Raw genomic sequence first — 23,446 nt, forward strand, 5'->3', positions numbered from 1 at the left:
AGAAAGAAATAAAAAGCTTTTGTTACATCTACGTTAGATTATTGCTGTCTGGATGTTTCAGTAAGTGCATGACAAGTTATTTTAGAAGACAGAAATGACCACATCACCCCTATCTTATCCGCACTGCTAAATTGAGTATAAAGTATGGAGTATAAATCTTTGTTGATAGTGGAGTGGCATCATCATAACCCTGTGCTAAGGCATGATGGGATATAACAGGTCATGAACAATAATAAACACTAGACTTAAGAATGGAAGAGAGGTTTGCAAAGCATGATATATATATTAGGACTATAATTTGTTTTATTTACAGTGAGCTCACAGATACAGATGTCCTCCCAACAGAACCCAAGAGATGCCGCTGTTTGCCTACATCTCCACCAAACGCGTTTTAAACGTCATGGGGCTTTTTGTCCTTTCTAGCGATCCGTACAAAAAGACCACAAACTGCAGCGTGTCGTTGTTTTGATCTGGTAACAAATTTGTTATACATCTTAAGCTCGGTACGTTTTAATTGATGGTAAATTCCAGTTTTTTTCTCTCTCTGTTGAATATTACTGAAAACCCGTAGACTCTAACATAATGGTGTAATTTCGTTGAATGAGCTTTAGCTTGATTAGCCGGTTAATTTTAGCTTCTTTGCTAACTAGCTATTAGCATGAACGTAGTTGTCCAGTTTTCGTATTGCACATTACTGTAATCGTATCTTGTGGATCAACCTGCTAATGTTGTAACAGAGCTGATGAAAGCTTTTTCAAGTCATTTTGTGTAGCACAGCATACTGTTGAGCCTCTGAGCAACGCCCTTAACCTTCAATTACTCAGTTGAATAAAAAAAGAGATGTTAGTCGTTCTGGATAAGGGCATCTGTAATGTAATTGTAATGTAAATATAGTGTGTGTGTGTGTGTGTGTGTGAGAGAGAGACTCTTCCCAAACCCCTGCTATATAGTTTGCCCAAAACGTCACTTTCAGTGTATTTAACGTTCAAGTTAACAGTACATTAATGATCAGTATAATTATATAACTAATGATGATGATCATCTAATAATAATAATAATAATAACGATAAAAAGTAATAATTTGTGCGTTTTTCAGGCATTATGAAACCTCCATCTCGTAGCCGGAACATACCGTCTCGTTTTTTAGAAATAAAGAAGACTGAACCAATAAGCAGGTTTCGCCCTGCGTGCCAGCGGCTGGAAGAGCGGAGACTTCTGCTTGCCCTGAAACATCAGCAGAGGTTAAATACAGAATTGGATTTTTTAGCACTTCGGAAGAAAGTTCCCAAATGGTCTCTGCTTCAGGCATGTGTCCACAACGAACCTTTGGTCTGGTAAAGATATAAATATTATAAGAATTCTTGCCTGTAATACCAGTGTTGTTTGGTTTTAGATACAGAATTTTATAAAGTTTTTGAAGCGGTGTGTGGTGAAGCGGGTGTATTGCCAGGTCCAAAGACAGAGACGTCAGGAACAAAAAAACAAAGTACCAATTGAACTATGGGCAGAACAAGCACAGAAAATGGCTGGTGTTCATGTGGAAACAATATCTTCTGCCTTCTCTCAAGTACGTAATCATAAAAATGTGCATGTGACTATATCAGAAGAGACCACTAGATTTTATTTTGTTTTATGATACTGTAATACAGAACAAATATTTTCTAAGAATATGTTGCTTAGATTTGTATGCATATGCCTGTGTACAGTGGGATCCAGGAGTCTGAGACTACATTAAAAATGTTTCCACTTAAGGTTGGAAATAAACATATAACGTATATAAAAAACAAAGTAAATGTTCAAGATCTTGGATATTTATTATACAGAATTCTTCCAATGTTTTTGCTTACAAAAATGTATGATATAGACAATGTTAACTTTGTACAAAATATCCTCTTACCTCATTGTTCATGATCAGACAGCATGCTGATGGATTTGATCTAAATTGGATCATGAAGATTTGTGCCAACTTGAGGAGTCCAGGCCAGCTTGAGTACACACTTATTAAATCAACAAATTTTATGTAAATATTTTGAAGATTCTATTTTTGATTCAAGTAGAAGGCAGAGTATAAGGATTTTCTCTAGTGAGCTCAGACTTTCAGACCCCACTGTATATTCATCTTATTAACCAGTATCTTGCGTGGAGGAATTTTATTGAGCTGACCTTTCTATTTAATCAGATGTTGGTAATTGCTGCTACAGAGCCCTGTAGCCTCCAGCACTCAGATCCTCCACTTACCACTGACTCTCAACGACCTCTGACCAGCGGCTTGCGCACTATACCGCTGAGGCCGATGCCTAAATCCTACACTGGCTCGCCTTCTCCAGTGATAATTCCACCTGAACAAGCCTGTAAAACCCCCCAGTCACATGGAAAAGATGCAGCTTCCAGTCCTTCTGCCAAAACCACCACATTAGCATCTCAATCTGCTGTTGCTGAAGAAGAGCAAAGTGAGTTAATAGAAAAAACAGAGGCAAACAAAGACCCTGCCATGTCATCCACATCAGCCACCCCTAAATCACTTGTGAGTCAACCTGTCTCAAAACCAACACGACCAGTTTCAAGTGCTGTACCCTCACTCACACCAGGCTCTGTTCAGCCAGATAAGCAACCTGATATTGGACAGTCCGAGCAAGCCTGGAAACACAGACCAATGGGGATGAAGAATGTAGTGGATTTTGGAAAGATATACAAATTTATTAGCAATATCATTTTCAGTAAACATACTGAGCCTCTTACTTCTATGGGTATGTATTCTTTCTATAATCATTTATGTCTACATATTATTTTTTATTCTTTGTCAATTAACATATATATTTGTTCCTTATTAATGTCCCTGTTTTATCTTCACATTTCTGGTATGAATTCTGTGTGTACACAGAAATGAACCATAACTATAAAACCAATTGCTAATAAACTAATATTGTGAAAGTCACCCTTGTCATTGATCTGTGGATGCCTCTGAAGATGTGCTGTAGTATTGTCATTTGACCATTTTCGTCCAAGTTGCTCAGATCCTTATGCTTGCCCATTTTTTCCAACTTCTAACACATCTGGAATTGAGAACTAGACTGTTCACTTGCTGCCTAATGTACTTTAGTCTGTCATTTTGACAGGTGCCATTGTAAAGAAATAATCATTGTTATTCACTTCACCTGCCAGTGGGCTTAATGTTATGGTTAGTGTGTGTGGTGTGAAATCTTCTGATACTGTTTATTTTAATCATTTTAGAAAGTGCAGTGCTTTTGGACCTGTTGATGTCTTTGCCTGAAGAGCTCCCCTTGCTGGACTGTAAGGAACTGCAGAATCATTTGCTTCAAGTGCATGCACATCTGAACACACCTGCAGTGAGGCTCAGCTCAGAGAAGGGACCTGCAGTGGATACATCTTCAACTAGAGAAACAATACCACAAACCTCCAGAACTGATCATCATGTTAAAGGACCTGATGTCTCTTTGCAAACACAGACTGTGCAGTCTACAAGGGAAGAGATCGTTCAAAATGGAGAAGTAACTGAGCAATTGAAGGCCACAGAATCACAATTAGCTGCTGGAGATTTTGCAAGAGAGTCATCTGCAGTAAAGCTCTTAAACGTCACAGGTGATTGGGCCACTGCTAGCCAATGTCCACTAAATCCATTCATGGTACCAGTAGCCCTTCTAAAACGGACGTAATCCAAGGAACATGCAAAAGCAGCTCTGGTTTATTTTAAAACTGTTGAGACTAACTGGTTTAAAATTAATGTATATCTTTTCGGAAATAACATACAACCTGCCTTTTTTCAAAGTACCGTGCATATGATGACATTAGTGAAATAAACTTACAGAATTTAACGAATATTGATTGTACATATTCTTTAGTATACATTGCACTGAAAGCATTTTATACATTTCTTACGCAGTAGTAAACACATTATTTTCTATTGTGTGATGGCCGCACTATTTGATTTTTTGTCTTTTTATTTATTAAAACACTTGTACACACAGTTGTATTTATTTAATAAATAGGAATGTTCTAGTTAATAATTTCAGTTGCCGTTATAGTGTTCTGTTTGCTAAGAGAAATGATAGGATCCACTAAGTGTGGCTCATGAATCAAAGAGTAAAGTTCAAATATTTTGCTTATATCTCGGGTGTATTTCAGTGGTATGATTTATTAATGCTGGAAACAATGCAAATTATGTTAGCTTGACATTTAATCTGATCCACAGTTCAAAGTAAGTGAAGTGTAAATGTTTTATGATCCTCAAAAAGTTTACAACCCAAGGGTTACATCAGAATGCTTACATATACAGCCTGTCATTAAGCTTTACTGCTCTATGTCTGACAGTTTATAGTCTGTGGACTGTATTCCTTATTTCGCAAGGTGTGATATTGCATGCATACTGTACATAAAATCTTTATTCCCTTTTTAGTGAAATGAAACCTCTCTGGTCCAATATTCATCACATAGTTGCTGATAGGTATCGCAAAGGGTATGAGGTGTATATTTAGGGCATGTCCATTCTAATACATGCAGTTGCAAAAGAGATGCTGTAAGAAGTCGAATGTTTCTTCTTTAACATCTCGATGTGTTAAACAATTTAGAAAATGTCATTTTTCATGGTAGCCCAAATGAGCAAACATAGTCTACACGTGAATAAGTATTTATTTTCTGTAACAATGCTTCTTGACCATGTCCACTGTACATATAAGATTGAACTTATATGTGGTTGCCTATCTTTTGCTTGCTATAACTGCATCAAACAAATCTCTCTTAGTTTATACTCTTTTATAGAAGTTCTTTTGTTGTGTTTTCAGTGTGTTTTTGGTCATTGTCTTGCTGCATGATGAAAATCCTTAAAATTCAATGTATTTCTTTATAAATTGGCAATCAATGTTTTTGTAGACTTTTCCATTCATTTTTCTACTTATGTCATTAATAGTGAGTCTGTTACAAATGCAGCCCAAGCCATGACACTACCTCCACTGTTGTACCTCAGCTGCTGATGGGTGGGCTGCATCTTGTATGGCCTCTTCATGTCCACTTTCAATGTTGTCTTTGAACGATGGATCGTGACACCTTAACCCCTGCAATTTGGGGGCTGTTAGCAATGTGGCCAACATCATGACATGATTCTTGCTAGTATTAATTACACCAGTGTGCTTGATGGGATGCTTTAAACCTAAATGTTAACCAAAATCATGGAAACCCATTTTATTGATATAGTATAGTGTAATGTACAGTCATTGCTTCATCCTTTGGAATTGATATAAAGCACACACTTTTCTGATTAAGTGCCTGTTCCTTAGCATCTAGGCATAATATTCAGACTGTTCATTTTTGGCACAACCATATGAGATTAACACTGCAAAACCTGTACTCATATCCCCGGTTAAAAAAATGGTTAAAGCAGTGCTAACCCCATTTCTAAATTACACCTGTGAAATGTTCCTCTAACAAGGCTTAAAAGCAAGGTTTAGATTGACAATAACCTGCGTGTGAGAGCAGTGTGAAAAGTCCTAGAGAGTAACTACAAGAGGAAAATTGAGAGTAAATAAAATCATGTTGTTTGGATGTTTAAAGTCCATTCACATCATTGCTGGTTATTGGAAATGCTGTTTTGCTCTTTTCATTAATCGGTTTCTTTTGTGATAATACACCACAGGTTAAACACATTGTGTAGTTAATGGAAAGTTTAGCTGTGTCAATATCACAAAAAAGTGAGCTGAGTAATTTATTGAGAGTAATTTAACACAATTCCATTCAAAGGGTAAATCTATTTATTACCTAAGATGTCATTTTAGGTGGCTGAATGCAATTGATTTATTTAAACCTGAAATTGATTTGTTCCAGAAAATTCCATAACATATGATTTTTGTAATATGAATGATTTTGGATACTATTTTATTTTGATGTATTTAAAAATATAAAAATGTATATATCACATTATTAAAACTGAAATGAGTTATTGGAGTCAATTTGAAGATTTAGCTAGGTATGTTCTACAGCGTAGTGTGACAAGAAATCTAATAACAGGTAAAATTTTCAATACAATTCAATTAAATTTTATTTTTATAGCACTTAAAGCAGCTTAAAGAACATAACCATTATACAAAAAAAATTGTATAAATTTATCACAAACTGATGGAAATTTCATGGTTTTAAATAAGCAGCTCAGGTCTTTTCTTTTGCTTTTAACCTGTGTGAATGAGTTCTAAATTGATTTCAGTGATGGTGAATCAAACCCCATGGTGAAACAATGAACAGAGCATTTTTTACTTTATTACTCTTAAGTAATTTTATTTTATTAAGTAATAAATAAAGAATGTGGCTCATACATGGTTACTGTACTGTTGTGAAATTATTGATACAGACATTATAAAATATACAGCTAAATAGTTCAAAGATACATAGTCTAAATAAATAATTAATAAATACTAATATATATATTATATATACTTTTCATTTAAAGATCTTATTCATGATTGTGTAGTGTTTGTCTTGCATCAAATGTAATTTACAAAAACGAAATGGTATAAACCTTTAGAATCTGTCCATCATCTTGTACAGAGTATTTTTCACTTCTAGTTTTTAGTTTTGTGAATTAATCATCATACATCCAGGTGTACAAGTTATACATTTCTGGCCATAGATGTGTGGATCAAAGACTTGCTGGTTCGCATCTGTTTAATACAATTTAATATGAACAAGTTAATATGTATTGATTGAACAGTAGAACATATCTAAACTCACTTAAATCTTTCTTTCAATTCTTCTCCTAACTTTTAAATATCTGGTTTATCCCCAAGGTCATTTATTATATCACTCATTTTAATAGGTTTTCTTTTTATATAATATTAAAATTAGGCTAAATATTTATTTTAAAAAATTGCATTGTATGTCAGAAGAACATTTTACCTATTGTCCAAACAGTTATGCTATTGTTCTTATTTTTCACATTTCAGCATTTGTATCAGGTACATTCATTCATTTTCTACCGCTTATCCTAACTACCTCGGGTCACGGGGAGCCTGTGCCTATCGCAGAGCACACACACACTCTCATTCACTCATGCAATCTATCAGGTACATATTGGTATATAAAGGACAAAATGTACAAAAGTACTTATAAACTACATGTTGCTAGCTAGTGAGATTATATACTTCTCTTCAGATATTTAATATTTAAAAAAACTAAGCACTAAAAAACTAAGTGCACTTTCTGTTGCATGTCATCTAGTAGTAAGCCTTGGTGACTGAGTTCATAAATATTATCAGATAATCTGATAAGCTTCAACTGTTCTGCCTAGATTTACTACTTCAAGGTTTATTACTGCTACCTCTCATATAAATTTATTTGAGATTGTGTTTTAGATCTTTCTCAACTTACAAGGTAATTGTTGTGCAGAGAAGGAAGTGAGATTTCATTTTCAGGCAAGTTGAATTGGGGGAAGTATCGTTCTGTGGAAGAGGTTGCTGTCTGAGCTGTGGTACTCTGGCTGAAGTTCTCATTTGATTGTGCAGGATTATCATAGGTTTCATTAAGAACTGCAATACAATGGGTTTGTCATTAATTTAACCCATAGAAGTGGTCAAAACAATAAAATTACTGACGACAGATACATCCTGCATGACACCAGCTTTTGCTATAAAACCCAATTAATAATGTGTATAGATTATAACAGTTATAATTTAATGCCTCATAGCTGTGCCATGTCAGAAAAAAAACAACAAATTGATATACTTGCATGTTGGTACCTGAAAGAGATGTGTTTGTTCTTTTTTGTGAGGGCCACTCAAAGTCATCATCTATCCACTGATTCACAAGGGCTTCCTTGGTGTCTTTATTCCTGTGCAACAGTGTTTAACAAGGGAAATAAGGTGGTACGTATAATAATAATAATGGGACATACATGTGCAAAAAAGTATAATTTGTATACCAATAACATTTATATAATATAAGATATAAAGATACAAACTTCCTACCTCTTCTCTTTCCTTTTATTAAGGAAGACATATGCTGAAAGCATTGCTATAGCTATCAGTAAAACCACAGCGACAACTGTCACTCCAGCATAGAAGCCCACTTTGTGAACTTGGTACTTGCAATCTTCTCCAAGATACCAATTTGCATCTGTCTGAAGACAGCTAAAAGGCACACAGGACTAAGCATTCAAAATTGTCATCAAAATTTCTTACTCGAAAGTATTTTAACATTTTAAAACTGTTTTCATACCAGCATGTTTGCAAAATAGTATTAAAACAAAGTGATAAGAATAATTCTAGCATTAGCACTAAATTTGAATAATTCATTCACAAAAGATCATTCACAAAAAAGTACTCACTAGCAGGTTGGTCCTTGCTTGGAAACCTCACAGGTACCTTTGTTCATGCAGATCTTTGGAGTAGGATGATCAGGATGACATTGGTTGATACATGTTAGTTTACCCATCACAGTAGCAGCAATGAAATACTGACGGTACTCCTCAGGAAACATTGCTGTAACTTGATCACAGTACTCTAACAAAAAAGAAAGTGTAATGACGTCATATGATTCAAATGCATTCTAATTATAGAAGTAATACTTTTCTTTATAAGAGATTGTTATAAATGTGATAAAATACCTTTTTGATCCAATTCAGTTTTGTTGACCTGGACATCGGTAACAGTAAAGTTTGGGCATGCTGGAGTAGGATAGATATTTTAAGGTTCTTCACATTTTTTAAATTAAAATAATTGGTAAACATTTAATTATAAATGGCATAATAAACATACCAGTGGTTGTGGGAGTGCATTTTGTAACTGATTCAACAGCATTTTTGACAGACTGAAACACCTCATTATAGCCTTCATTTACATTGTTGTTTTCAATTGTTACAACAATATCATGCTTAACCTTCACACTGGAGACAAAATTGGATAAAGGTAATCAGATATTCAATATAAAGCATGGATTCTGAGAAATAATGTAGAATTTGTGAGGATATAACTAATTTTTCCAAACAATGAATTGGTGTTTTAAGACGTTTACCTTTTAGAAATTGATACTTCCATCTCTATTAATTTACTCTCCATTCGGCCCATTAAAGAATTTCCGTCACTGTGGTTTAAAGAGGTTTTAACAACAGTTATTGTATCTAAAATATTTGTTTACAGAGAATTTAATTTCTAACCAGTTACATAACATAGTATTTTATTTGTATATAATGGCTCAATGTAGTTGTTTATAAAAGAGCTGATATACTGTACCTCAGTGTTATATTTGTTATATTTAAGAAGTTTTCAATCTTGGTTTCGTAGTACGGTATCATCTGTAAGAAAACAGATATGACATTCTTTTTAGTTGCTTTAAAACTTGACAAGTGCTGCTTTCACTGACTTCTTAGATCAAGTAAGGTCATTTGTATTAGCTTGTGTAGCAACTTGATTGGTTATATCACAAGCGGTTAGTGCTATGTATAAAGGTGTACAGTAATTCTTATGTGCCTTACAGACAAAATGCAATCTGTTCATGCATAACGCTTTTAGAGGAGCCCCGGGGTGCAAATAGCTCCATGTATGCTTACCAGTCTCAATGAATTATGGACAATATTGAAGGCCCATGGTTTCCAAATGAGACTGAGGTACTTTTGACAATCCTAGTTATGCTGTCGTGTGTGATACACCTGTCTCTTTTTTTTTGTCTTGTTTTTTTATTTCTATCCTTCTCAGGGTTGCAGTGAATCTGGAGCATATCCCAGGAACATTAACTGTGGCCATAGAAACCTATCTTTTATTTTAATCTTGGAATGACACTTAAAGTCATTCTGAAGTTGGAACTGCCTCTGAGATAAAAGTTAGGCTTACTTTGAGGTATGCTTTCTTTGTAGCCTTGAAATATTAACAGGTGTTCTCAATATATTACCCAATGGCCAAGAATTAAAAAAATAAATAAAATGAAAACCTCAGTGGCTCCATGTTAATTTTTATGAGTCATTTGAGATAAAAATATTATGATATAACAAATTTAGGTTTTCTAGCAAATGCATTCACCATATTTTGACAGTGGTTTAATTAATTGGATAATGTTCATTAGTGAGAGCTGTATAACTTTAAGGGAAATGCGTGAACACAAAGGGCATGTGCCTTCAATCCCATTATACAGTAGCTGAAATTCTCAATTTCTCAATTCAGCAACAAAACTTTATACATTGTCTTATTTCCATCTTTTTCTGCTTGTTTGATTGCTGAGTAAAGCACAGAATGTGTTTAGCAGAAACTGCACAAAACATGGCATGGTCAAATTAGGAAATGACATCCAATTCCAATGGTTTTGGGTGCATTTAGCAACCGTTAAATAATGCAATCACAAGGTGTCACAAGTGAGTTGAGCAATCAAAGCTTATGTTAATACCAGTTGTATACAAGGCTTCTCCACACAAACACATTTAAAACATTGGAACAACTAATAGTACATGTAGGGCTACTTTGAAATATAATTAGGTGGTGGATACAGTCTTCATAATTCACCTGAACTCTGAAGTCCTGTACAAAATCTTTATATTCTTGTGAGGATGTATTTTGGTATTGAGGGACATATTCCTTGTTTATTTCTATTTCAGCAATGGTTGTCGTTTCAATTGAATCTGCAAAAAGTAAAATGGGAGCAAGTAAATAAATTGTTAGTAATAATAATTAGAATAATAAGAATAATAAATAATAGATAAGGTTTGTTTCATAGACTTGGCACTACCCTCATTGACATGTAGCTGTTTAAAACAGCAAAATAATTGTATTTAAAACTGTAAACTGTACAAGAAATATTTTAAGATACCTGGAAGTGGGATTTCATTGTTTACATTTGTGCACAGACTTCCTGTAAAACCAGGGGGGCAATAACAACCATTAGCTGTTGGAGTTCCACCATTTTCACATATTATTGGAGGTTTTGTGATAGTAGATGTAGTGGGTGTGGTTGGGGAAGTTATAGTTGATAGAGTTGCATCTGGTGTAGTTGTAGGAGAGGTGGCTGTAGTTGTTTCTGAACTCTCAGTTGTTGGGGCAGAGTCAGTAGTTGGTATAGTTGCATCTGGTGTAGTTGTAGAAGAGCTGGCTGTGGTTGTTTCTGAACTCTCAGCTGTTGTAATAGTGTCACTAGTTGGTATAATTGCATCTGGTGTAGTTGTAGAAGAGCTGGCTGTGGTTGTTTCTGAACTCTCAGCTGTTGTAATAGTGTCACTAGTTGGTATAGTTGCATCTGGTGTAGTTGTAGGAGAGTCGGTTGTAGTTGTTTCTGAACTCTCAGCTGTAGTGGCAGAGTCAGTTATTGGTTTAGTTGCATCTGGTGTAGTTGTAGGAGATTTGGTTGTAGTTGTTTCTGAACTCTCAGCTGTTGTGGCAGAGTCAGTAGTTGGAATAGTTGTATCTGGTGTAGTTGTAGGAGAGGTGTTTGTAGTTGTTTCATAACTATCAGTTGTTGGGGCAGAGTCGGTAGTTGGTTTAGTTGCATCTGGTGTAGTTGTAGAATAGCTGGCTGTGGTTGTTTCTGAACTCTCAGCTGTTGTAATAGTGTCACTAGTTGGTATAGTTGCAGGAGAGTCGGCTGTAGTTGTTTCTGAACTCTCAGCTGTAGTGGCAGAGTCAGTTATTGGTTTAGTTGCATCTGGTGTAGTTGTAGAAGATTTGGTTGTTGTTGTTTCTGAGCTCTCAGCTGTTGTGGCAGAGTCAGTAGTTGGAATAGTTGCATCTGGTGTAGTTGCAGGAGAGGTGGCTGTAGTTGTTTCTGAACTCTCAGCTGTAGTGACATAGTCAGTAGTCAATATAGTTGCATCTGGTGTAGTTGTAGGAGAGGTGGCTGTAGTTGTTTCTGAACTCTCAGTTGTTGGGGCAGAGTCGGTAGTTGGTTTAGTTGCATCTGGTGTAGTTGTAGAATAGCTGGCTGTGGTTGTTTCTGAACTCTCAGCTGTTGTAATAGTGTCACCAGTTGGTATAGTTGCATCTGGTGTAGTTGTAGAAGAGCTGGCTGTGGTTGTTTCTGAACTCTCAGCTGTTGTAATAGTGTCACTAGTTGGTATAGTTGCATCTGGTGTAGTTGTATGAGAGTCGGCTGTAGTTGTTTCTGAACTCTCAGCTGTAGTGGCAAAGTCAGTTATTGGTTTAGTTGCATCTGGTGTAGTTGTAGGATATTTGGTTGTAGTTGTTTCTGAACTCTCAGCTGTTGTGGAAGAGTCAGTAGTTGGTATAGTTGCATCTGGTGTAGTTGTAGGAGAGTCGGCTGTAGTTGTTTCTGAACTCTCAGCTGTAGTGGCAGAGTCAGTTATTGGTTTAGTTGCATCTGGTGTAGTTGTAGGAGATTTGGTTATTGTTGTTTCTGAGCTCTCAGCTGTTGTGGCAGAGTCAGTAGTTGGAATAGTTGCATCTGGTGTAGTTGTAGGAGAGGTGGCTGTAGTTGTTTCTGAACTCTCAGCTGTTGGGGCAGAGTCGGTAGTTGGTTTAGTTGCATCTGGTGTAGTTGTAGAATAGCTGGCTGTGGTTGTTTCTGAACTCTCAGCTGTTGTAATAGTGTCACTAGTTGGTATAGTTGCATCTGGTGTAGTTGTAGGAGAGTCGGCTGTAGTTGTTTCTGAACTCTCAGCTGTAGTGGCAGAGTCAGTTATTGGTTTAGTTGCATCTGGTGTAGTTGTAGGAGATTTGGTTGTTGTTTCTGAGCTCTCAGCTGTTGTGGCAGAGTCAGTAGTTGGAATAGTTGCATCTGGTGTAGTTGTAGGAGAGGTGGCTGTAGTTGTTTCTGAACTCTCAGCTGTAGTGACATAGTCAGTAGTCAATATAGTTGCATCTGGTGTAGTTGTAGGAGAGGTGGCTGTAGTTGTTTCTGAACTCTCAGTTGTTGGGGCAGAGTCAGTAGTTGGTATAGTTGCATCTGGTGTAGTTGTAGAAGAGCTGGCTGTGGTTGTTTCTGAACTCTCAGCTGTTGTAATAGTGTCACTAGTTGGTATAGTTGCAACTGGTGTAGTTGTAGAAGAGCTGGCTGTGGTTGTTTCTGAACTCTCAGCTGTTGTAATAGTGTCACTAGTTGGTATAGTTGCATCTGGTGTAGTTGTAGAAGAGCTGGCTGTGGTTGTTTCTGAACTCTCAGCTGTTGTAATAGTGTCACTAGTTGGTATAGTTGCATCTGGTGTAGTTGTAGAAGAGCTGGCTGTGGTTGTTTCAGAACTCTCAGCTGTTGTAATAGTGTCACTAGTTGGTATAGTTGCATATGGTGTAGTTGTAAGAGAGTCGGCTGTAGTTGTTTCTGAACTCTCAGCTGTAGTGGCAGAGTCAGTTATTGGTTTAGTTGCATCTGGTGTAGTTGTAGGAGATTTGGTTGTAGTTGTTTCTGAACTCTCAGCTGTTGTGGAAGAGTCAGTAGTTGGAATAGTTGTATCTGGTGTAGTTGTAGGAGAGGTGGCTGTAGTTGTTTCTGAACTGTCAGTTGTTGGGGCAGAGTCGGTAGTTGGTTTAGTTGCATCTGGTGTAGTTGTAGAATAGCTGGCTGTGGTTGTTTCTGAACTCTCAGCTGTTGTAATAGTGTCACTAGTTGGTATAGTTGCATCTGGTGTAGTTGTAGGAGAGTCGGCTGTAGTTGTTTCTGAACTCTCAGCTGTAGTGGCAGAGTCAGTTATTGGTTTAGTTGCATCTGGTGTAGTTGTAGGAGATTTGGTTGTTGTTGTTTCTGAGCTCTCAGCTGTAGTGGCAGAGTCAGTAGTTGTAATAGTTGCATCTGGTGTAGTTGTAGAAGAGCTGGCTGTGGTTGTTTCTGAACTCTCAGTTGTTGTGGCAGAGTCAGTAGTTGGTATAGTTGCATCTAGTGTAGTTGTAGGAGTATTGGCTGTAGTTGTTTCTGAACTCTCAGCTGTAGTGGCATCTGGTGTAGTTGTAGGAGAGGTGGCTGTAGTTGTTTCTGAACTCTCAGTTGTTGGAGCAGAGTCAGTAGTTGGTATAGTTGCATCTGGTGTAGTTGTAGAAGAGCTGGCTGTGGTTGTTTCTGAACTCTCAGCTGTTGTAATAGTGTCACTAGTTGGTATAGTTGCATCTGGTGTAGTTGTAGAAGAGCTGGCTGTGGTTGTTTCTGAACTCTCAGCTGTTGTAATAGTGTCACTAGTTGGTATAGTTGCATCTGGTGTAGTTGTAAGAGAGTCGGCTGTAGTTGTTTCTGAACTCTCAGCTGTAGTGGAAGAGTCAGTAGTTGGAATAGTTGTATCATGTGTAGTTGTAGGAGAGGTGGCTGTAGTTGTTTCTGAACTGTCAGTTGTTGGGGCAGAGTCGGTAGTTGGTTTAGTTGCATCTGGTGTAGTTGTAGAATAGCTGGCTGTGGTTGTTTCTGAACTCTCAGCTGTTGTAATAGTGTCACTAGTTGGTATAGTTGCATATGGTGTAGTAGGAGAGTCGGCTGTAGTTGTTTCTGAAGTCTCAGCTGTAGTGGCAGAGTCAGTTATTGGTTTAGTTGCATCTGGTGTAGTTGTAGGAGATTTGGTTGTTGTTGTTTCTGAGCTCTCAGCTGTTGTGGCAGAGTCAGTAGTTGGAATAGTTGCATCTGGTGTAGTTGTAGGAGAGGTGGCTGTAGTTGTTTCTGAACTCTCAGCTGTAGTGACATAGTCAGTAGTCAATATAGTTGCATCTGGTGTAGTTGTAGGAGAGGTGGCTGTAGTTGTTTCTGAACTCTCAGTTGTTGGGGCAGAGTCAGTAGTTGGTATAGTTGCATCTGGTGTAGTTGTAGAAGAGCTGGCTGTGGTTGTTTCTGAACTCTCAGCTGTTGTAATAGTGTCACTAGTTGGTATAGTTGCATCTGGTGTAGTTGTAGAAGAGCTGGCTGTGGTTGTTTCTGAACTCTCAGCTGTTGTAGTAGTGTCACTAGTTGGTATAGTTGCATCTGGTGTAGTTGTAAGAGAGTCGGCTGTAGTTGTTTCTAAACTCTCAGCTGTAGTGGCAGAGTCAGTTATTGGTTTGGTTGCATCTGGTGTAGTTGTAGGAGATTTGGTTGTTGTTGTTTCTGAGCTCTCAGCTGTAGTGGCAGAGTCAGTAGTTGTAATAGTTGCATCTGGTGTAGTTGTAGAAGAGCTGGCTGTGGTTGTTTCTGAACTCTCAGCTGTTGTGGCAGAGTCAGTAGTTGGTATAGTTGCATCTAGTGTAGTTGTAGGAGTATTGGCTGTAGTTGTTTCTGAACTCTCAGCTGTAGTGGCATCTGGTGTAGTTGTAGGAGAGGTGGCTGTAGTTGTTTCTGAACTCTCAGTTGTTAGGGCAGAGTCAGTAGTTGGTATAGTTGCATCTGGTGTAGTTGTAGAAGAGCTGGCTGTGGTTGTTTCTGAACTCTCAGCTGTTGTAATAGTATCACTAGTTGGTATAGTTGCATCTGGTGTAGTTGTAGAAGAGCTGGCTGTGGTTGTTTCTGAACTCTCAGCTGTTGTAATAGTGTCACTAGTTGGTATAGTTGCATCTGGTGTAGTTGTAAGAGAGTCGGCTGTAGTTTTTTCTGAACTCTCAGCTGTAGTGGAAGAGTCAGTAGTTGGAATAGTTGTATCTGGTGTAGTTGTAGGAGAGGTGGCTGTAGTTGTTTCTGAACTGTCAGTTGTTGGGGCAGAGTCGGTAGTTGGTTTAGTTGCATCTGGTGTAGTTGTAGAATAGCTGGCTGTGGTTGTTTCTGAACTCTCAGCTGTTGTAATAGTGTCACTAGTTGGTATAGTTGCATATGGTGTAGTTGTAGGAGAGTCGGCTGTAGTTGTTTCTGAAGTCTCAGCTGTAGTGGCAGAGTCAGTTATTGGTTTAGTTGCATCTGGTGTAGTTGTAGGAGATTTGGTTGTTGTTGTTTCTGAGCTCTCAGCTGTTGTAATAGTGTCACTAGTTGGTATAGTTGCATATGGTGTAGTTGTAGGAGAGTCGGCTGTAGTTGTTTCTGAAGTCTCAGCTGTAGTGGCAGAGTCAGTTATTGGTTTAGTTGCATCTGGTGTAGTTGTAGGAGATTTGGTTGTTGTTGTTTCTGAGCTCTCAGCTGTTGTGGCAGAGTCAGTAGTTGGTTTAGTTGCATCTGGTGTAGTTGTAGGAGATTTGGCTGTAGTTGTTTCTGAACTCTCAGCTGTAGTGACATAGTCAGTAGTCAATATAGTTGCATCTGGTGTAGTTGTAGGAGAGGTGGCTGTAGTTGTTTCTGAACTCTCAGTTGTTGGGGCAGAGTCAGTAGTTGGTATAGTTGCATCTGGTGTAGTTGTAGAAGAGCTGGCTGTGGTTGTTTCTGAACTCTCAGCTGTTGTAATAGTGTCACTAGTTGGTATAGTTGCATCTGGTGTAGTTGTAGAAGAGCTGGCTGTGGTTGTTTCTGAACTCTCAGCTGTTGTAGTAGTGTCACTAGTTGGTATAGTTGCATCTGGTGTAGTTGTAAGAGAGTCGGCTGTAGTTGTTTCTGAACTCTCAGCTGTAGTGGCAGAGTCAGTTATTGGTTTACTTGCATCTGGTGTAGTTGTAGGAGATTTGGTTGTAGTTGTTTCTGAACTCTCAGCTGTTGTGGAAGAGTCAGTAGTTGGAATAGTTGTATCTGGTGTAGTTGTAGGAGAGGTGGCTGTAGTTGTTTCTGAACTGTCAGTTGTTGGGGCAGAGTCGGTAGTTGGTTTAGTTGCTTCTGGTGTAGTTGTAGAATAGCTGGCTGTGGTTGTTTCTGAACTCTCAGCTGTTGTAATAGTGTCACTAGTTGGTATAGTTGCATCTGGTGTAGTTGTAGGAGAGTCGGCTGTAGTTGTTTCTGAACTCTCAGCTGTAGTGGCAGAGTCAGTTATTGGTTTAGTTGCATCTGGTGTAGTTGTAGGAGATTTGGTTGTTGTTGTTTCTGAGCTCTCAGCTGTTGTGGCAGAGTCAGTAGTTGGAATAGTTGCATCTGGTGTAGTTGTAGGAGAGGTGGCTGTAGTTGTTTCTGAACTCTCAGCTGTAGTGACATAGTCAGTAGTCAATATAGTTGCATCTGGTGTAGTTGTAGCAGAGGTGGCTGTATTTGTTTCTGAACTCTCAGTTGTTCGGGCAGAGTCAGTAGTTGGTATAGTTGCATCTGGTGTAGTTTTAGAAGAGCTGGCTGTGGTTGTTTCTGAACTCTCAGCTGTTGTAACAGTGTCACTAGTTGGTATAGTTGCATCTGGTGTATTTGTAGAAGAGCTGGCTGTAGTTGTTTCTGAACTCTCAGCTGTTGTGGCAGAGTCAGTAGTTGGTATAGTTGCATCTAGTGTAGTTGTAGGAGTGTTGGCTGTAGTTGTTTCTGAACTCTCAGCTGTAGTGACATAGTCAGTAGTCGATATAGTTGCATCTGGTGTAGTTGTAGGAGAGGTGGCTGTAGTTGTTTCTGAACTCTCAGCTGTTGTAATAGTGTCACTAGTTGGTATAGTTGCATCTGGTGTAGTTGTAGAAGAGCTGGCTGTGGTTGTTTCTGAACTCTCAGCTGTTGTAATAGTGTCACTAGTTGGTATAGTTGCATCTGGTGTAGTTGTAAGAGAGTCGGCTGTAGTTGTTTCTGAACTCTCAGCTGTAGTGGCAGAGTCAGTTATTGGTTTAGTTGCATCTGGTGTAGTTGTAGGAGATTTGGTTGTAGTTGTTTCTGAACTCTCAGCTGTAGTGGCAGAGTCAGTTATTGGTTTAGTTGCATCTGGTGTAGTTGTAGGAGATTTGGTTGTAGTTGTTTCTGAACTCTCAGCTGTTATGGAAGAGTCAGTAGTTGGAATAGTTGTATCTGGTGTAGTTGTAGGAGAGGTGGCTGTAGTTGTTTCTGAACTGTCAGTTGTTGGGGCAGAGTCGGTAGTTGGTTTAGTTGCATCTGGTGTAGTTGTAGAATAGCTGGCTGTGGTTGTTTCTGAACTCTCAGCTGTTGTAATAGTGTCACTAGTTGGTATAGTTGCATCTGGTGTAGTTGTAGGAGAGTCGGCTGTAGTTGTTTCTGAACTCTCAGCTGTAGTGGCAGAGTCAGTTATTGGTTTAGTTGCATCTGGTGTAGTTGTAGGAGATTTGGTTGTTGTTGTTTCTGAGCTCTCAGCTGTTGTGGCAGAGTCAGTAGTTGGAATAGTTGCATCTGGTGTAGTTGTAGGAGAGGTGGCTGTAGTTGTTTCTGAACTCTCAGTTGTTGGGGCAGAGTCAGTAGTTGGTATAGTTGCATCTGGTGTAGTTGTAGAAGAGCTGGCTGTGGTTGTTTCTGAACTCTCAGCTGTTGTAACAGTGTCACTAGTTGGTATAGTTGCATCTGGTGTAGTTGTAGAAGAGCTGGCTGTGGTTGTTTCTGAACTCTCAGCTGTTGTGGCAGAGTCAGTAGTTGGTATAGTTGCATCTAGTGTAGTTGTAGGAGTGTTGGCTGTAGTTGTTTCTGAACTCTCAGCTGTAGTGACATAGTCAGTAGTCGATATAGTTGCATCTGGTGTAGTTGTAGGAGAGGTGGCTGTAGTTGTTTCTGAACTCTCAGCTGTTGTAATAGTGTCACTAGTTGGTATAGTTGCATCTGGTGTAGTTGTAGAAGAGCTGGCTGTGGTTGTTTCTGAACTCTCAGCTGTTGTAATAGTGTCACTAGTTGGTATAGTTGCATCTGGTGTAGTTGTAAGAGAGTCGGCTGTAGTTGTTTCTGAACTCTCAGCTGTAGTGGCAGAGTCAGTTATTGGTTTAGTTGCATCTGGTGTAGTTGTAGGAGATTTGGTTGTAGTTGTTTCTGAACTCTCAGCTGTAGTGGCAGAGTCAGTTATTGGTTTAGTTGCATCTGGTGTAGTTGTAGGAGATTTGGTTGTAGTTGTTTCTGAACTCTCAGCTGTTGTGGAAGAGTCAGTAGTTGGAATAGTTGTATCTGGTGTAGTTGTAGGAGAGGTGGCTGTAGTTGTTTCTGAACTGTCAGTTGTTGGGGCAGAGTCGGTAGTTGGTTTAGTTGCATCTGGTGTAGTTGTAGAATAGCTGGCTGTGGTTGTTTCTGAACTCTCAGCTGTTGTAATAGTGTCACTAGTTGGTATAGTTGCATCTGGTGTAGTTGTAGGAGAGTCGGCTGTAGTTGTTTCTGAACTCTCAGCTGTAGTGGCAGAGTCAGTTATTGGTTTAGTTGCATCTGGTGTAGTTGTAGGAGATTTGGTTGTTGTTGTTTCTGAGCTCTCAGCTGTTGTGGCAGAGTCAGTAGTTGGAATAGTTGCATCTGGTGTAGTTGTAGGAGAGGTGGCTGTAGTTGTTTCTGAACTCTCAGCTGTAGTGACATAGTCAGTAGTCAATATAGTTGCATCTGGTGTAGTTGTAGCAGAGGTGGCTGTAGTTGTTTCTGAACTCTCAGTTGTTCGGGCAGAGTCAGTAGTTGGTATAGTTGCATCTGGTGTAGTTTTAGAAGAGCTGGCTGTGGTTGTTTCTGAACTCTCAGCTGTTGTAACAGTGTCACTAGTTGGTATAGTTGCATCTGGTGTATTTGTAGAAGAGCTGGCTGTAGTTGTTTCTGAACTCTCAGCTGTTGTGGCAGAGTCAGTAGTTGGTATAGTTGCATCTAGTGTAGTTGTAGGAGTGTTGGCTGTAGTTGTTTCTGAACTCTCAGCTGTAGTGACATAGTCAGTAGTCGATATAGTTGCATCTGGTGTAGTTGTAGGAGAGGTGGCTGTAGTTGTTTCTGAACTCTCAGCTGTTGTAATAGTGTCACTAGTTGGTATAGTTGCATCTGGTGTAGTTGTAGAAGAGCTGGCTGTGGTTGTTTCTGAACTCTCAGCTGTTGTAATAGTGTCACTAGTTGGTATAGTTGCATCTGGTGTAGTTGTAGAAGAGCTGGCTGTGGTTGTTTCTGAACTCTCAGCTGTTGTAGTAGTGTCACTAGTTGGTATAGTTGCATCTGGTGTAGTTGTAAGAGAGTCGGCTGTAGTTGTTTCTGAACTCTCAGCTGTAGTGGCAGAGTCAGTTATTGGTTTGGTTGCATCTGGTGTAGTTGTAGGAGATTTGGTTGTTGTTGTTTCTGAGCTCTCAGCTGTAGTGGCAGAGTCAGTAGTTGTAATAGTTGCATCTGGTGTAGTTGTAGAAGAGCTGGCTGTGGTTGTTTCTGAACTCTCAGCTGTTGTGGCAGAGTCAGTAGTTGGTATAGTTGCATCTAGTGTAGTTGTAGGAGTATTGGCTGTAGTTGTTTCTGAACTCTCAGCTGTAGTGGCATCTGGTGTAGTTGTAGGAGAGGTGGCTGTAGTTGTTTCTGAACTCTCAGTTGTTAGGGCAGAGTCAGTAGTTGGTATAGTTGCATCTGGTGTAGTTGTAGAAGAGCTGGCTGTGGTTGTTTCTGAACTCTCAGCTGTTGTAATAGTATCACTAGTTGGTATAGTTGCATCTGGTGTAGTTGTAGAAGAGCTGGCTGTGGTTGTTTCTGAACTCTCAGCTGTTGTAATAGTGTCACTAGTTGGTATAGTTGCATCTGGTGTAGTTGTAAGAGAGTCGGCTGTAGTTGTTTCTGAACTCTCAGCTGTAGTGGAAGAGTCAGTAGTTGGAATAGTTGTATCTGGTGTAGTTGTAGGAGAGGTGGCTGTAGTTGTTTCTGAACTGTCAGTTGTTGGGGCAGAGTCGGTAGTTGGTTTAGTTGCATCTGGTGTAGTTGTAGAATAGCTGGCTGTGGTTGTTTCTGAACTCTCAGCTGTTGTAATAGTGTCACTAGTTGGTATAGTTGCATATGGTGTAGTTGTAGGAGAGTCGGCTGTAGTTGTTTCTGAAGTCTCAGCTGTAGTGGCAGAGTCAGTTATTGGTTTAGTTGCATCTGGTGTAGTTGTAGGAGATTTGGTTGTTGTTGTTTCTGAGCTCTCAGCTGTTGTAATAGTGTCACTAGTTGGTATAGTTGCATATGGTGTAGTTGTAGGAGAGTCGGCTGTAGTTGTTTCTGAAGTCTCAGCTGTAGTGGCAGAGTCAGTTATTGGTTTAGTTGCATCTGGTGTAGTTGTAGGAGATTTGGTTGTTGTTGTTTCTGAGCTCTCAGCTGTTGTGGCAGAGTCAGTAGTTGGTTTAGTTGCATCTGGTGTAGTTGTAGGAGATTTGGCTGTAGTTGTTTCTGAACTCTCAGCTGTAGTGACATAGTCAGTAGTCAATATAGTTGCATCTGGTGTAGTTGTAGGAGAGGTGGCTGTAGTTGTTTCTGAACTCTCAGTTGTTGGGGCAGAGTCAGTAGTTGGTATAGTTGCATCTGGTGTAGTTGTAGAAGAGCTGGCTGTGGTTGTTTCTGAACTCTCAGCTGTTGTAATAGTGTCACTAGTTGGTATAGTTGCATCTGGTGTAGTTGTAGAAGAGCTGGCTGTGGTTGTTTCTGAACTCTCAGCTGTTGTAGTAGTGTCACTAGTTGGTATAGTTGCATCTGGTGTAGTTGTAAGAGAGTCGGCTGTAGTTGTTTCTGAACTCTCAGCTGTAGTGGCAGAGTCAGTTATTGGTTTACTTGCATCTGGTGTAGTTGTAGGAGATTTGGTTGTAGTTGTTTCTGAACTCTCAGCTGTTGTGGAAGAGTCAGTAGTTGGAATAGTTGTATCTGGTGTAGTTGTAGGAGAGGTGGCTGTAGTTGTTTCTGAACTGTCAGTTGTTGGGGCAGAGTCGGTAGTTGGTTTAGTTGCTTCTGGTGTAGTTGTAGAATAGCTGGCTGTGGTTGTTTCTGAACTCTCAGCTGTTGTAATAGTGTCACTAGTTGGTATAGTTGCATCTGGTGTAGTTGTAGGAGAGTCGGCTGTAGTTGTTTCTGAACTCTCAGCTGTAGTGGCAGAGTCAGTTATTGGTTTAGTTGCATCTGGTGTAGTTGTAGGAGATTTGGTTGTTGTTGTTTCTGAGCTCTCAGCTGTTGTGGCAGAGTCAGTAGTTGGAATAGTTGCATCTGGTGTAGTTGTAGGAGAGGTGGCTGTAGTTGTTTCTGAACTCTCAGCTGTAGTGACATAGTCAGTAGTCAATATAGTTGCATCTGGTGTAGTTGTAGCAGAGGTGGCTGTAGTTGTTTCTGAACTCTCAGTTGTTCGGGCAGAGTCAGTAGTTGGTATAGTTGCATCTGGTGTAGTTTTAGAAGAGCTGGCTGTGGTTGTTTCTGAACTCTCAGCTGTTGTAACAGTGTCACTAGTTGGTATAGTTGCATCTGGTGTATTTGTAGAAGAGCTGGCTGTAGTTGTTTCTGAACTCTCAGCTGTTGTGGCAGAGTCAGTAGTTGGTATAGTTGCATCTAGTGTAGTTGTAGGAGTGTTGGCTGTAGTTGTTTCTGAACTCTCAGCTGTAGTGACATAGTCAGTAGTCGATATAGTTGCATCTGGTGTAGTTGTAGGAGAGGTGGCTGTAGTTGTTTCTGAACTCTCAGCTGTTGTAATAGTGTCACTAGTTGGTATAGTTGCATCTGGTGTAGTTGTAGAAGAGCTGGCTGTGGTTGTTTCTGAACTCTCAGCTGTTGTAATAGTGTCACTAGTTGGTATAGTTGCATCTGGTGTAGTTGTAAGAGAGTCGGCTGTAGTTGTTTCTGAACTCTCAGCTGTAGTGGCAGAGTCAGTTATTGGTTTAGTTGCATCTGGTGTAGTTGTAGGAGATTTGGTTGTAGTTGTTTCTGAACTCTCAGCTGTAGTGGCAGAGTCAGTTATTGGTTTAGTTGCATCTGGTGTAGTTGTAGGAGATTTGGTTGTAGTTGTTTCTGAACTCTCAGCTGTTATGGAAGAGTCAGTAGTTGGAATAGTTGTATCTGGTGTAGTTGTAGGAGAGGTGGCTGTAGTTGTTTCTGAACTGTCAGTTGTTGGGGCAGAGTCGGTAGTTGGTTTAGTTGCATCTGGTGTAGTTGTAGAATAGCTGGCTGTGGTTGTTTCTGAACTCTCAGCTGTTGTAATAGTGTCACTAGTTGGTATAGTTGCATCTGGTGTAGTTGTAGGAGAGTCGGCTGTAGTTGTTTCTGAACTCTCAGCTGTAGTGGCAGAGTCAGTTATTGGTTTAGTTGCATCTGGTGTAGTTGTAGGAGATTTGGTTGTTGTTGTTTCTGAGCTCTCAGCTGTTGTGGCAGAGTCAGTTATTGGTTTAGTTGCATCTGGTGTAGTTGTAGGAGATTTGGTTGTTGTTGTTTCTGAGCTCTCAGCTGTTGTGGCAGAGTCAGTAGTTGGAATAGTTGCATCTGGTGTAGTTGTAGGAGAGGTGGCTGTAGTTGTTTCTGAACTCTCAGTTGTTGGGGCAGAGTCAGTAGTTGGTATATTTGCATCTAGTGTAGTTGTAGGAGTGTTGGCTGTAGTTGTTTCTGAACTCTCAGCTGTAGTGACATAGTCAGTAGTCGATATAGTTGCATCTGGTGTAGTTGTAGGAGAGGTGGCTGTAGTTGTTTCTGAACTCTCAGTTGTTGGGGCAGAGTCAGTAGTTGGTATAGTTGCATCTGGTGTAGTTGTAGAAGAGCTGGCTGTGGTTGTTTCTGAACTCTCAGCTGTTGTAACAGTGTCACTAGTTGGTATAGTTGCATCTGGTGTAGTTGTAGAAGAGCTGGCTGTGGTTGTTTCTGAACTCTCAGCTGTTGTGGC

At 39.4% G+C, this 23,446-nt stretch overlaps 3 protein-coding genes across 5 annotated transcripts; 1 reads left to right on the plus strand and 2 right to left on the minus strand.

Annotated features, from left to right (window-relative positions):
• Positions 1-385: 385 nt before the first annotated feature.
• snapc2 (small nuclear RNA activating complex, polypeptide 2) lies at positions 386-4,880 on the plus strand. 3 transcript variants are annotated; one of them, XM_060874479.1, is made up of 5 exons: positions 386-473; positions 1,097-1,305; positions 1,394-1,567; positions 2,180-2,747; positions 3,232-4,880. In XM_060874479.1, the coding sequence occupies exons 2-5, from the start codon at positions 1,102-1,104 to the stop codon at positions 3,672-3,674; spliced, it is 1,389 nt and encodes a 462-aa protein (XP_060730462.1). In that variant the 5' UTR covers positions 386-473; positions 1,097-1,101; the 3' UTR covers positions 3,675-4,880. The 3 variants fall into 3 exon arrangements, with proteins under 3 accessions (XP_060730462.1, XP_060730460.1, XP_060730461.1); XM_060874477.1 differs by having other exon boundaries at positions 401-503; XM_060874478.1 differs by having other exon boundaries at positions 417-520.
• A 1,144-nt stretch (positions 4,881-6,024) lies between these two features.
• Positions 6,025-17,256, minus strand: LOC132848132 (uncharacterized). The gene is made up of 13 exons (XM_060873623.1): positions 17,239-17,256; positions 14,350-14,407; positions 10,795-12,957; positions 10,491-10,606; positions 9,231-9,292; positions 9,013-9,081; positions 8,757-8,884; positions 8,606-8,665; positions 8,327-8,501; positions 7,968-8,129; positions 7,740-7,831; positions 7,372-7,529; positions 6,025-6,665 (listed from the first exon to the last, which is right to left on the minus strand). The coding sequence occupies exons 1-13, from the start codon at positions 17,254-17,256 to the stop codon at positions 6,615-6,617; spliced, it is 3,312 nt and encodes a 1,103-aa protein (XP_060729606.1). The 3' UTR covers positions 6,025-6,614.
• Positions 17,257-17,944: 688 nt separating this feature from the next.
• On the minus strand, positions 17,945-21,550 carry LOC132848133 (mucin-2-like; the record flags this gene model as incomplete). The annotated part of the gene is made up of 1 exon (XM_060873624.1): positions 17,945-21,550. A coding segment is annotated over one exon (3,606 nt), but the record flags the coding sequence as incomplete, so codon positions are not given.
• Positions 21,551-23,446: the final 1,896 nt, after the last annotated feature.

This window comes from Tachysurus vachellii, chromosome 7, assembly GCF_030014155.1.
Source record: "Tachysurus vachellii isolate PV-2020 chromosome 7, HZAU_Pvac_v1, whole genome shotgun sequence".
Classification (NCBI taxonomy): domain Eukaryota; kingdom Metazoa; phylum Chordata; class Actinopteri; order Siluriformes; family Bagridae; genus Tachysurus; species Tachysurus vachellii.

Bases quoted from the DNA above. Each gene is read 5' to 3' on its own strand.
- snapc2 (XM_060874479.1), top strand. From the start codon at position 1,102: ATGAAACCTCCATCTCGTAGCCGGAACATACCGTCTCGTTTTTTAGAA. The intron at 1,306-1,393 runs GCATGTGTCCAC...GTTTGGTTTTAG, and splicing joins CCAAATGGTCTCTGCTTCAG to ATACAGAATTTTATAAAGTT. The intron at 2,748-3,231 runs GTATGTATTCTT...TAATCATTTTAG, and splicing joins TGAGCCTCTTACTTCTATGG to AAAGTGCAGTGCTTTTGGAC.
- LOC132848132 (XM_060873623.1), bottom strand. The intron at 8,666-8,756 runs GTATGTTTATTA...ATCCTACTCCAG, and splicing joins ATGCACTCCCACAACCACTG to CATGCCCAAACTTTACTGTT. The intron at 8,130-8,326 runs GTGAGTACTTTT...TGTGCCTTTTAG, and splicing joins AAGCAAGGACCAACCTGCTA to CTGTCTTCAGACAGATGCAA.